Consider the following 13,435-nt stretch of genomic DNA (forward strand, 5'->3'; position numbering starts at 1 on the left):
ACTGCAGTGAGGCTTCAGTTCAGGGAAATTTCATTTGTAAAGCGCTTTTAACATTAAACACTGTCACAAACCAACTTTACAGAAACCTGCATGTCGATTTAGAGCCACGATGAACACGCTAGGGGTTACAACGGCAGTGATTAAAAAGAAACTCCCCTGAAACTACATGAGAAGAATCAGAATGAAACGGAACCCTTTCTCTGTGGGCTGACACTGGAGAGTGTGATTATAAATCATTAGAGCTAATTAACAGTCCTCCCTGAGCTGAACTGTGTCTTTGAGCTGGGGGGGACGGGGACCACTAAAGGCCTCTGCATGCTCTTGCGACAAGGCTTTCGCAGATAGCTTTTCGCAGACAGTTGTAATTTATCGTTGAGCGGGGAGTAATAGGCGTGCGCGATGTTATTCACCATCACAACGCAAGGGGGCGTGAAATCGCTAGGAGTAGTTGGTGGGTGTGGTTAGTGGAGTGTTTATCCTCCGGTTACTTATAATGACTAGAACTGGAGTCGTATAGATGTACGTACTTCCTCACTTCCTCGATCAACCGCTCTTCGTGCTGCTCCATCTTCGCTCGTGTTTTTAAAAATGCCGGTCGTGAAAACAAACCAAACCGGGAAAGTAGGGAAGCGGAAGTGCGTGTACAGCGGATGTAGAGTGGACCAATCACAGCCCTCTTGTCTGCGGCGCTGTCTGCGAGGCTTCTGCGGTGGTCACAATTTTTGGGAGGTGCGCGCAGAGCGTCTGCGAAGGTGGAGGGGCTACGCAGACACTGTCTGCGACGCTATCTGCGAGGACTGGGTTGTCAGCATAAATTGGCCTTAAGGCTGCATCTGAATACTCAGTATGTACTAATGTTCATTAAGTACCTACTACCCAACCGTTACTGTAGTACATTCTACGAGGATGCGAGCAAGTAGCAAGGACGCAATTGCGTAGTGTAGCGTAGTGTCATATGTTTGCATACTGCGGAGCCAGTAAATCATCCAGGTACCGTTTGATTACTATTAAGTCCCTAATGTGTATTCGAATTAACCTAAAATGAGCAGGACCAAGGGTTTTTCAGGACCGGAGTCAGGAACCGGTGACACAATAAACCTGGGATTTAAATTGCAGCAGAAAATTAGGCCTCACACCTTCTGACCAATCAGAGTCAAGAATTCAGCAGCACTGTGGCATACTAAAATACATCACTGTACTGAATATGTTTAAACATGTTACTCTTAATTCATGAGCTCAGAAATAGGATTGACTAAAGCCTAGGTTACAGCCGGCCGTACGTGCTCCTACGGCCGGTCTACGTGCAAAAAACGCAAGAAACGCATGGAGGGCGCGCGTGTGACGTGCTGATTTTCGAGCCGTAGACTGGCCGCAGAGGTTCTTTGTCATGTCAAACAAACTCTACGGGCGCTTACGTTTTTTTCAGGCTGCAAGACAAACTTACGGCCAACGTGCGTCTTTCTCCACGAACAAAAAAAATGCAGCGATTTGGGAAACGCCAAAAATCGCACGGCCAAAAAATCGTACGTCCGGTTGTGACCTAGGCTTTACAGTCCAACCCATATTATACTTCAGCTTTGACTATACCACGCACCTGTGAACATACAAACAGGATTCTGTTTGAACTGCAGGTACGTGTAAACTCCATATCAGGTTTGTTGTACTCGAGTCCAGGACTCGTGCCCTAATTTTAAGCACTGATGACTTGGACTATACCGTGTTCGGATTCGTAAACCGGACGCAAGGATTTTTTTCTTTATTTTTTGTAACATGGCATAAGATATTTATATTTAACATTCATTTTTATACTAATTTCGTGCAAGAGAATGCACATTCGCCTGTTCATACGTCATGTTCAGGAACAAACTAACGTTAATCATACCTGCAAACTCATGAGGGTTGAAAAAGGTGACAAACTACCGGTAACCCCCCAGCCCCCTTAAACAGCGCGCGATCAAGGAAAATTAAGGGAAAAGACAACATTTAAAACAAAGACAAGATTTATTCATTTTTAGCTTTGCAATTTTCAGTTTTGCATCTGACACCTCATTACATTACCATTAAGGAAGGAAAAGTATAAAAAGTAAAAAGTAAAATTTGAATTTCATCTCTCATCTCATTATCTCTAGCCGCTTTATCCTGTTCTACAGGGTCGCAGGCAAGCTGGAGCCTATCCCAGCCGACTACGGGCGAAAGGCGGGGTACACCCTGGACAAGTCGCCAGGTCATCACAGGGCTGACACATAGACACAGACAACCATTCACACTCACATTCACACCTACGGTCAATTTAGAGTCACCAGTTAACCTAACCTGCATGTCTTTGGACTGTGGGGGAAACCGGAGCACCCGGAGGAAACCCACGCGGACACGGGGAGAACATGCAAACTCCACACAGAAAGGCCCTCGCCGGCCACGGGACTCGAACCCGGACCTTCTTGCTGTGAGGCGACAGCGCTAACCACTACACCACCGTGCCGCCAAAATTTGAATTTAAAAAAGTAATTTTTGAAGTGTGACACTGGAAACTTTCTTCAGCAGACCAGTTTATCATTTTTTAGACCTTTTGGCCCGAACAAGCCGTTCAAGGGCACGTTTATGCTGCTCTGCCATGTGCCTCTTTCGCGCCATGCTATCCTTCTTCACCACCTCTGCCCTATTACCAGCAGCACTGGTAGATGGCTGGACACCAAATTCAGCCCTCCTTTCCTTCAGTGCTGCCAAATTCATGGTGTGAGAGTGTGTGTGTGAGAGTGAGAGTGAGAGAATCTCTCTCTCTCTCACTCACACACACACACTCTCTCTCTCTCTCTCACACGCACAACTGGTTCTCTGAATACAACCGAGATCAACACATATTACGTTATAATTTTGACAATCCCACCAATAGTTTCACATAAAAATGATTTCTCTTACCCAAAACACGCGTTTATAGATCCTTATGTTCAACAAAAAATGACTTTATTCAAACTGATTTGACATTTTTTTCTGTTTTGTTTCAGCCCACAGAAACATCTTCCGTGTCGCGCGTTCGGTTCAAACGTAACAGCCCTGCCCCTTGCGTCTTACGTCATAAAAACACGACTCACAGACCACCAAATCACAGGTACCAAAAAAACACCCTAAAGCCTCTTTAAATCGCACTACTCGTAACACAGCTTTCTCCGCATACTAAAAATGTGTTTCCGTCTCCAGATGTAATATAGAGTTTTGGAAAAAATCAGAAAATATGATTCCGTGAGCTGTTTTCAAGACTCAGTGTCCCGTTCTGCATTGCGTTTGGATGATCTCTGCCATCCTCCTATACACACCCGTATTCAAGAAAACCCCGCCTCTATTCAGTTACAATTCGCGGATACTGTCCAGCGTTCTGTAAGACTATTGGCTCGTTGGAATGCCATCCAATCAGAGAGACGTTTGAAGTATGAAGAAGGCGGAAATGGTCTGAATGTGGATGTGAGGAGAAAAGTAGGAGTAGTACTTTGAAGTAGTAGTACATTGAAACCAAATGTTCGGCAACGTAGCCTCACGCACCCCCCCCCCCAAAAAAAAAAAAACTCTTCAGATCTACACGATTCACACAAGTGACCTATTTTGGGATCAAAACGGCGAATTTCGCCGAAAGGTGACTAGTTTGCAGGTATGGTTAATGGCACTAAAATGCCTGGAGAGACGCTCCTAGGACCGGCCGCTTTGCTTTCTCGTGCAGTGGGAAAAAATGCACTGCTATGTGTTCCATATGTAGAAGAACTATCGAGGAGACGACGGGGACAACCTCGAACTTCAATCGTCATTTCACAAGGCTCCACCCAGAGAAGGAAGTGACACGCTATGTTCATCGTTGATAGCGGGGCTTGCTTGCCGAGCGATGAACTAGCTAGTGTTAACCCTCTGTCATGTTATTTGGCCTGTTGATAGTGGGCGGGGCTTGCTGAGCGATGAACAAGCTTTTTATCTGTAGCCTGTTAACTAAAATGGGGCGGTCAAGCTGTTCTTGGACTCGATTTGACATTTTCTTGAATGGCTTCAACACTGGGGACTCGAGACTGGACTCCGACTCGAGGTTTAGTGACTCGACTACAACACTGCTGTGTATATATAATAAAACGAGGCATCGTCTCATCACCAGGCTGAACAGGGACCACCGCAGAGAGAAGACAGCACAGACCGGCAAGGATAAGAAAAGCGGCTAAGGATTTTCGTCTCCCTGACCTGAAAGAGAGAGAGAGAGAGAATTAAAAAAAAAAACACCAGTAAGATAATTTAAACCATGCTGCAGTGTTCATATCGAAAACACTGTATGTTTCTGGTGATAAAACGTTCCCTCCTTTTATCCTATTGTGCAATATCAAAATATTCGGCTAAATACAAATAATAATTCTACATTACTGGGTCATGTCTAGTCAAAAAAAAAAAAATTATCACAAAAGCAGCTTGTATGGAAGTACCAGGGCTTATCGATGACGTATATACACAGCGGGAAGGCGGGAAGCTCCACCAGGCCGTACATGGCTACAGTGAGGTACAGACTGCCTTTATCATCACTCACATTCATCATCAGCCCATAATAGACCAGACTGCATGCATACCTGCAACACACAAACACACACCACATGTACAGTACCAGTCAAAAGTTTGTACACCCCTACTCTACCCATTCACGGGTTTTTCTGTATTTTCGACAATACTGAAGACATCAAAACGATAAAATAACTTATGGATCATGTACGGAATTATGTGGCAAACAAAACGTAAAAAGTGTTTCAAAAAACGTTTCAGGTCGGCACGGTGGTGTAGTGGTTAGCGCTGTCGCCTCACAGCAAGAAGGTCCTGGGTTCGAGCCCCGGGGCCGGCGAGGGCCTTTCTGTGTGGAGTTTGCATGTTCTCCCCGTGTCCGCGTGGGTTTCCTCCGGGTGCTCCGGTTTCCCCCACAGTCCAAAGACATGCAGGTTAGGTTAACTGGTGACTCTAAATTGACCGTAGGTGTGAATGTGAGTGTGAATGGTTGTCTGTGTCTATGTGTCAGCCCTGTGATGACCTGGCGACTTGTCCAGGGTGTACCCCGCCTTTCGCCCGTAGTCAGCTGGGATAGGCTCCAGCTTGCCTGCGACCCTGTAGAACAGGATAAAGCGGCTAGAGATAATGAGATGAGAAAAAAACGTTTCATGTTTTAGATTCTTCAGCGTATCCAGCGTTTACCTTGATGACGCTTTTTGGTTATCTTAATTAACCAGCTGCATGAGGTGAACGCTTTTCAATCAAAACTGGACAAGTTTCTTGTCTTTCTAATGCGTTTCCAAGGAGAACTGAAGGTCATTTTTAAACTTGCTTTATTTCTTAATTAACGTGTTATTCAATTACGTTTTCGGTTTTAGTAACCTTATATTATCGTGACTCGTTTTGGCAACTAACTGCAATTAAATATTATACCTATCGGCCTATTCGGTTTTTAGCCGTGTTGAATTTAGTTCGTTTGGTCCACGGCAGGCGTCGCTTATCCGCGTGATCTTCACGAGACTTGTGCGAGACTTCGAAACGTGAAGTGTCAGCCAGGTGTCGGTGCCGCCATTTTGAAAACTGTTTTCCAAACGAAATATTGCACAAAAACGAGTTTAAATGATGACTTTTTTCAAACTTTCCTGATTGCTATCAAAACAAACAAAACTTCCAGCTTGATTACGCCAGCATTCGAAAGAGGCCACACGCGTCTTTTGACAACGTTGGCAGATGTCGGTCACTTTGATTTGCGCTGTACGTTTTACTTCTGTCCTACGATGTCTCGCACAGGTTTCGACGAATCTCGTTTACGGCCGTTGCTTTGACATATGGACTGATATATTACAGAGCATATTTCAAACACTCATAACTTGCTATAGCAGCGACAAAATAGCTCTCGAAAATTAGATTAGATTCACTTTATTCATCCCACATCGGGGAAATTCACGTGTTACAGTAGCAAGAAAAAGTCAAACAGATAACAAATAAAACTGAAATAAAAATTAGACAAACGAAGGATTAAATACAGAGGGCTATTTGCATCATCTACCGTGAAAAAGTAGCCTGGCAAGCCAGACTAAATGTGAATATTTAGTCTGGTCTCGGTCGTAGACATTTCCAAAGGGTGTGGGTAGGAACAACCCGCTCTCTTTCAAACTGTCTCTGTGCGTATAGGCCAACGCTCTGACCAATCAGCGCAACAGCGACTGTGACGTAGTCAGAGCGACAGAAAGCAGTGGGGGAGGCCTTGAAATAAATAATTTTTCAAAATGCGTATTAATTAATAAACAGGTTCTAGATATTAAGAAGTTTGGAGATAATGACCACAAGTTTGGAGTCTGTACCACATACTTAACATACACTTTTTTTTTTCAAGGGTTTGCTTAAACTGTTTTTGAGAGTTTTTATTTAGTGGTGTTTGGTGAAATAATTTCCCTTAAATTTAAAATAACGGGAAAATAAGAAACAATCAAAAAGTAATGTTTCAAAGCTGTTTATTAATTCTTCGTACTGCACAAACTAGCCCCATCCTTTTGGCTACGAGCGGAGCCAGCTGGTAGATCAGACTTTTGCCATAGCCGGTCGGCAAAACAGCGAAAACGTCCTTCTTGAAAAGGAATGAGCGGAGAGCCTCTTCCTGCTCATGTTTCAACGAAAACTCCAAGTCTAATTCTTCTAAAACTGATTCCAAAGCGGAGTCAAACTAGCGCTGTTCACTAGCCGTAGCCATCTTTCCTGTTGTGCTTTCTCCAGCGTCGCGCAGCTTTGTCGTTACTCCTGCAAAAGACCGCCCAAAGAATCCAAACAAAAACCTTGCGTTGTGATTGGCGGGCACGAGTTGATGCCCGGGGTGTTTTGTTGATATGGTGCGAGGCTAGACCCACTCGTAGGCAGAAATATTTTTGGCCACTAGGCGGGTGGGTCTAGTTACTAAGTTAGTGAAAAAGTATAGAAAAGAAAAAAATTGCCTTATTGAGAGGCTCGGAAAAATTGCACATTACAGGTAGACTCTGTATATATACACACACATATATACATAAATAATATATATAAGTATGCATAAAAATAGTTTAAATATATAGTTTAAATAAATAGTTTAAGGCCTATATTGCATTCCTATATTTAATAAAATGAGATAAATAGAATTTTGATAATAAAAAAAAAATTTGCCTTCAGTTCTCCTTTAAGATCAAACAGTAAAGAATAATACAAATAATAAAATGGCCCTATTCCACACCACAACTGGCGTAATCCATATTACATCAGGAACCGCTCGATGAAGTAAAGAGAAACGACATCCATCATTACTTTAAGACGTGAAGTGACGTTTAACTCATAAAAATAAAGAAAAAGTATTGAATTAATTCGAAGGTGTGTCTAAACTTTTGACTGGGACTGTCCATTTAACAGTTATTCCACTCAGTCTCGTCGTACATGAGCTGATAGCCGATGAGGCGTGTAGCACAGAGTTGTCTATAATCCATGTACGACAAGACTGAGTGGAATAACTGTTTTATTCTATCCACATTCACTGGATTTTGAGAAACGGAGCATTTTTATTTTTTGCAAATTTGATAAATAAGAACTTTATACAAAACGTCTGACAAAATCATTTCCGCTTAGAATGTAAACACACCGGCGAAATAACAGGAGCGATTTGTGAAAAATGCAATAATAATAATTCTTGAAAAATCAATTAAAAAGATACGTTCTTACCATCAAATACTTTTCCATATTTGGCTGTTTTGTTTTGGGTTTTTTTGTATTTTTAGGGGTTTTGTTTTCCAGTAGTTTTTATTTCGTCCTCGGTTGGTTCAGCAACGCACGCCGCCATTTTGTTCTTCTCTACTCACGGTATGGAGCACTTGCATGTGACGTCACAGCAGATCCAGATTGTGACAGACGCCATCTTGTCGGTCAAACGCCATATTTCCGCCTTCTACTTCTGGTTCTATTTCTGCTCCTACCTTTTCTTCTGGAAAACCCTACTATATACAATTCTACTACAAAGGCTGCAGCTACAAGCTCTCCCTACCTGTGCACGGTTTTTATGTTTTTTGTGTGTATTTTTGCGTGTTGTTCGTCTGTACCGGACTTCAATATCCACTACAACCGTATGGACTTACTGGAAATTGGTTTCCAGCAGAAAATGACGGTTTGTAGCGATTTCCATCGCATGCACAACATTCCGGACGAGATAGCGAGACCAGCGGGGTCTCCGTGGATTGTTATCGGAAGCAAAGCGAAGGAGGCGGCGCCGGGAGCGGAAGCAAAAGCGAGGCTGCAGGCAGAGCCGGCCTGTTGACTAAGCTCAGAAAACAGCCACTCAAATCTCCACTGCTAAGCCTCTACCTCTCCAACGCCAGATCCGTGGTAAACAAGACGGACGATTTGGAATTACAGCTGGAATTACCTTATTCTATTCTATAATCGGCTGGTCAGTGCTATACTCAATACTTAAGAGACTTACCCGTCCAATAAGGATAGTTATTTTCTTGTTTACAAGATGTCACATCTGAGGGCGGCTGACAAATCCTGAATTTCTGTAAAGATAACTGTCCAGAGATTTATAAGCACGCAGTGCTTCACCACTGAACAGCGAGGGAAAGTTAATGAGGTAATTATACACGTCTGGGTATTCCACCTCTGGCAGTTCCATATCCACTGACACGGTCGTGAAAACTACGTCCGGTAAGCCATAAGGGTCACTAATCTGTAGATCGTTTATTTTAGACATATATCTAGTTATCTGTTCATTAGAAAAATGAGCCGTGTAGTCCGTCGGTTGAAATTGATCCATTCTGTACACGAGTGCAGCAGTATTCAGCTGTGTTTTTTACCGACAAGATGATGGCCGTGTACTTTCCGGTCACGTGACTGCAAGATCTCTATATGAGCTGATATCCTAGTAGTAGAGTAGCCAATCAGAGCAGGCGACTGCTCATATCCAGTGAATGTGGACAGAATAAACACGTTGTCGTCCACAGCTAGCTCTTAAAAGTCACAAAGCCATCGTTCCATATTTGAGGATGACGATGAGCAGCGTTGGAATTTTAAACCAGTGTATCGAGGCGTTACAGAAAATCAACCCGACTCCAGAATCATCTTTTGACATTTAAAATGTTATGGATTTCAGATTCACAGTTTTCCAATTTAGTAACCAAGACACTGGCCAAATTTAGTGTTTGTGTTTTGCCTTCATGAAGCTCATGTAGCTAACGTGTTATGGAAGTGTAAAGCTACCGGTTTAGCATTGTCCAAACCGCATGCTTAAATTCTCTCACGCTCAACTCAAAAGAAAATTATTTGGATACCATTTGGACAAACGGTTTCATAAAACGATCTGCGATCTCCGTGTTCAAACTTCAGGCCACGCCTTCTAATTTATTTCCCCAAGAAAAAGTCATACGAGTCAATCTCCATACGACTCTGCAATGATACAGGGACGCCCTGGAAGCTCCACCCCCTTCCCCCTTATCTCTATTAGTAATATTTTGGCCTGTGCTCTTATTTGCTTTGATTTTCTCACTTGAAAGAAAAAAAAATGACCCTTGGATTATTGACTACATACGGTGTAAAAGGTGGACAACGTGAACACCGTATTCACTAAATTATCACTTTAAGCGCTCTTTGTGAAACAAGCAGCCAATCAGGTGCCATCTCAGAAACACAATGGCATGATGGACAGTATTCGATCATATGATGTATGTTTAAATTGTTTAATCGGTCTCCGTGCACGTACTCGTACTCACCAGACGTACATAAGGACGATAGTCCTGCAGCGCAGCACACGGTGTCTGACCAGCTGCAGCAGCCCTGTGTTGGAGGGCTCTGTGCCCGTTGTGCCCGGAGTTACCCGGAGCTTCAGAGTCACACTTCCCTTCCCATTCCGGTAAGCAAAATCCTTCAGCACTTTCTCCGCCTGCGCCGTCCGGCCCCGAGAGTACAGCCAGCGTGGAGACTCCGGCAGCGTGCTACCAGTAACACACGCAAACACACAGTTAAAAAGCGACATCTCATCTCATCTCATTATCTCTAGCCGCTTTATCCTGTTCTACAGGGTCGCAGGCAAGCTGGAGCCTATCCCAGCTGACTACGGGCGAAAGGTGGGGTACACCCTGGACAAGTCGCCAGGTCATCACAGGGCTGACACATAGACACAGACAACCATTCACACTCACATTCACACCTACGGTCAATTTAGAGCCACCAGTTAACCTAACCTGCATGTCTTTGGACTGTGGGGGAAACCAGAGCACCTGGAGGAAACCCACGCGGACACAGGGAGAACATGCAAACTCCACACAGAAAGGCCCTCGCCGGCCACGGGGCTTGAACCCGGACCTTCTTGCTGTGAGGCGACAGCGCTAACCACTACACCACCGTGCCGCCCCTAAACAGCGGCATTTTAAAAAAAATAATTTTCATGTTTTGTAATATCCCAAGTTATATGCTTCATCATTTCCTGGAAACAGCGACTCAATGGGTTAAGGCTCTGGGTTACTGTTCGGAGGGTTGGAGGTTGGAGCCCCAGCACCACCAAGCGACCACCATTGGGCTCATGGACAAAGACCTTAACCCTACTGGTTCAACCTGTCCACATCGACTCAAAGTAAACATAGGGAAAGATCTAAGAACATGCTTTATCATTTACTGGGAGAGTACATTTTAAGAGAACACACACAATCCCAGAGACTTGTTACTTAATAACATTTCAGTAAAATATAAATTAATTTTGTTCATGAATTCATTTATATTTTTATTGATTTTTCTGTAAGATTATACACTACCGTTCAAAAGTTTGGGGTCACTTTGAAATGTCCCCAATTTGAAATTTTTGAAAGAAAAGCACTGTTCTTTTCAATGAAGATCACTTTAAACTAATCAGAAATCCACTCTATACGTTGCTAATGTGGTAAATGACTATTCTAGCTGCAACTGTCTGGTTTTTGGTGCAATATCTCCATAGGTGTATAGAGGCCCATTTCCAGCAACTCTCACTCCAGTGTTCTAATGGTACAATGTGTTTGCTCATTGCCTCAGAAGGCTAATGGATGATTAGAAAACCCTTGTACAATCATGTTAGCACAGCTGAAAACAGTTGAGCTCTTTAGAGAAGCTATAAAACTGACCTTCCTTTGAGCAGATTGAGTTTCTGGAGCATCACATTTGTGGGGTCGATTAAATGCTCAAAATGGCCAGAAAAATGTCTCGACTATATTTTCTATTCATTTTACAACTTATGGTGGTAAATAAAAGTGTGACTTCATCTCATCTCATCATCTCTAGCCGCTTTATCCTTCTACAGGGTCGCAGGCAAGCTGGAGACTATCCCAGCTGACTACGGGCGAAAGGCGGGGTACACCCTGGACAAGTCGCCAGGTCATCACAGGGCTGACACATAGACACAGACAACCATTCACACTCACATTCACACCTACGGTCAATTTAGAGTCACCAGTTAACCTAACCTGCATGTCTTTGGACTGTGGGGGAAACCGGAGCACCCGGAGGAAACCCACACGGACACGGGGAGAACATGCAAACTCCGCACAGAAAGGCCCTCGCCGGCCCCGGGGCTCGAACCCAGGACCTTCTTGCTGTGAGGCGACAGCGCTAACCACTACACCACCGTGCCGCAAAGTGTGACTTTTCATGGAAAACACAAAATTGTCTGGGTGACCCCAAACTTTTGAACGGTAGTGTAATTCATCTGTTTTAATTGGCCTTTACATTATATTGATGTTTTCTTCATCTTATTTTTTACCAGAAGAATACACTAACATGATATTCTTTACAAGAGGAGCAAATTCATTGGGCAGACTGCAATCATTAACCAACATTAATTTAAGTTTAATTTTAAAAAGTAGTATGAATTTAAAGCATTTTAAATAAATATATTATATGGACACGAGTGTTTTACCGGGAAATACACCATTCATATTTTTCATACGAGCTCCAGCCGGGACATAAATCTCTGTCAGTCGTGAGGAAATCGATGAATTGTTTTGATAAATTTGGGTACTTTATCTTGGTGAATGTGTCGATAGAATAAAAAGAAAATCAAATGTTGACCTTAAGGTATGAAGTTCATCTTCTCGTGTTGAAAAACTCGCATTTTTCAGATGAAATACATCCCGGATCTGAGTGACATATTTAAATAATATTGGCTGGCGTTGAGTTTTACAGTGGATATAAAAAGCGTACACACCCTCTTAAAATGATCGGTTTTTCTGATGTAAAAAAAAAAAAAGAGACCACGATAAATAATTTCAAAACTTTTCCCACCTTTAGTGTGGCCTATAACCTGTACAATTCAATTGAAAAACAAACAAATCTGTTAGGGGGAAAACATAAAAAATAAAAAACGTACAATAAGCCGGTTGAATTACAGCATTCGGTCTTTTTGGGTTCACACCTGCCATCAATTAAACTGACTCTGATTAACCCCAAATAGGATTTTCCTGACATTTACTCAGTTCCATCCTCCAGTAAAAGCCAGGGTTCACAGAGAGCTTAAGCCAGTATCTTACTAGGCTGCGACAGCTTGCGACAAATTGCGAAAGTCATTCGCGATAGAGTTTCAAAAGCGTCTTGAAACATTCGCCGGGCTTCTCAATTTCCTCACATGAGTCACAAAGTGTTGCTCCTTCGTGGCTGAAATTTTGAACATGTTCAAAAAATTTGTGCGACAAAATTTCTCTCAAAATAGCCGCAAATGCATCGCTAGTGTTGTAAAGCCGTCGCGAACCCTTCTCGAGTCAGTTTCCGTGAGGCTTCCTCTACTTCCCTGCCTGCCGAGGGAAAGCCGGGCTGCGACAGCCTGCAACTAGTTGGAGACACAACAATTGCGGTAAAATATGCGAATATCAATTCAGCGTGATTCCAAGTGAAAATTGTCGCTAATTCACATATTTTATCGCAATTGTTGTGTCTCTAACTAGTCGCGGGCTGTCGCAGCCCAGTGAGATACTACCCTTACAAAGCATCAAAGGGATCTCATTGTTGAAAGGTATCAGTCAGGAGAAGGGTACAAAAGTTTTTCCATGACATTAGATATACCATGGAGCACAGTGAAGACAATCATCAAGAAGTGGAGAAAATATGGGACAACAACGACATTACCGAGAACTGGACGTCCCTCCAAAATTGATGAAAAGACCAGACGAAAACCGGTCAGGGAGGCTGCCGAGAGGCCTACAGCAACACTGAAGGAGCTGCAGGAATTTCTGGCAAGTATTGGTTGTGTATCACACGTGACAACAATCTCCCATATTCTCCACATGTCTGGACTATGAGGTAGGGTCAAAGAAAAACATCCAGGCCTGGCTAAATTTTGAAAAAAACAATACATCAACTCTCTCAAAAGCATGTGGGAAAATGTGTTCTGGTCTGATGAAACCAAGGTTGAACTTTTTGGCCACGATTCCAAAAGGTA

At 43.2% G+C, this 13,435-nt stretch overlaps 1 protein-coding gene across 4 annotated transcripts in view; it reads right to left on the minus strand.

Moving 5' to 3' along the window:
- slc22a15 (solute carrier family 22 member 15) overlaps window positions 1-13,435 on the minus strand; it is a 67,088-nt gene that overhangs the window by 7,560 nt on the left and 46,093 nt on the right. For 3 of the 4 annotated variants that reach the window (XR_009655612.1, XM_060933388.1, XM_060933386.1), the window contains 3 exons: window positions 9,750-9,971; window positions 4,449-4,589; window positions 4,127-4,212 (listed from right to left, as the gene is read on the minus strand). Coding sequence is in view for 3 of the 4 variants with exons in the window: in XM_060933388.1 (XP_060789371.1) it covers window positions 4,127-4,212; window positions 4,449-4,589; window positions 9,750-9,971 (449 nt within the window). In the remaining variant the exon portion in view is untranslated. The remainder of the gene's footprint in view (window positions 1-4,126; window positions 4,213-4,448; window positions 4,590-9,749; window positions 9,972-13,435) is intronic. The other variant, XM_060933387.1, reaches the window with a different exon arrangement.

Source organism: Neoarius graeffei, chromosome 11, assembly GCF_027579695.1.
Source record: "Neoarius graeffei isolate fNeoGra1 chromosome 11, fNeoGra1.pri, whole genome shotgun sequence".
Classification (NCBI taxonomy): Eukaryota; Metazoa; Chordata; class Actinopteri; order Siluriformes; family Ariidae; genus Neoarius; species Neoarius graeffei.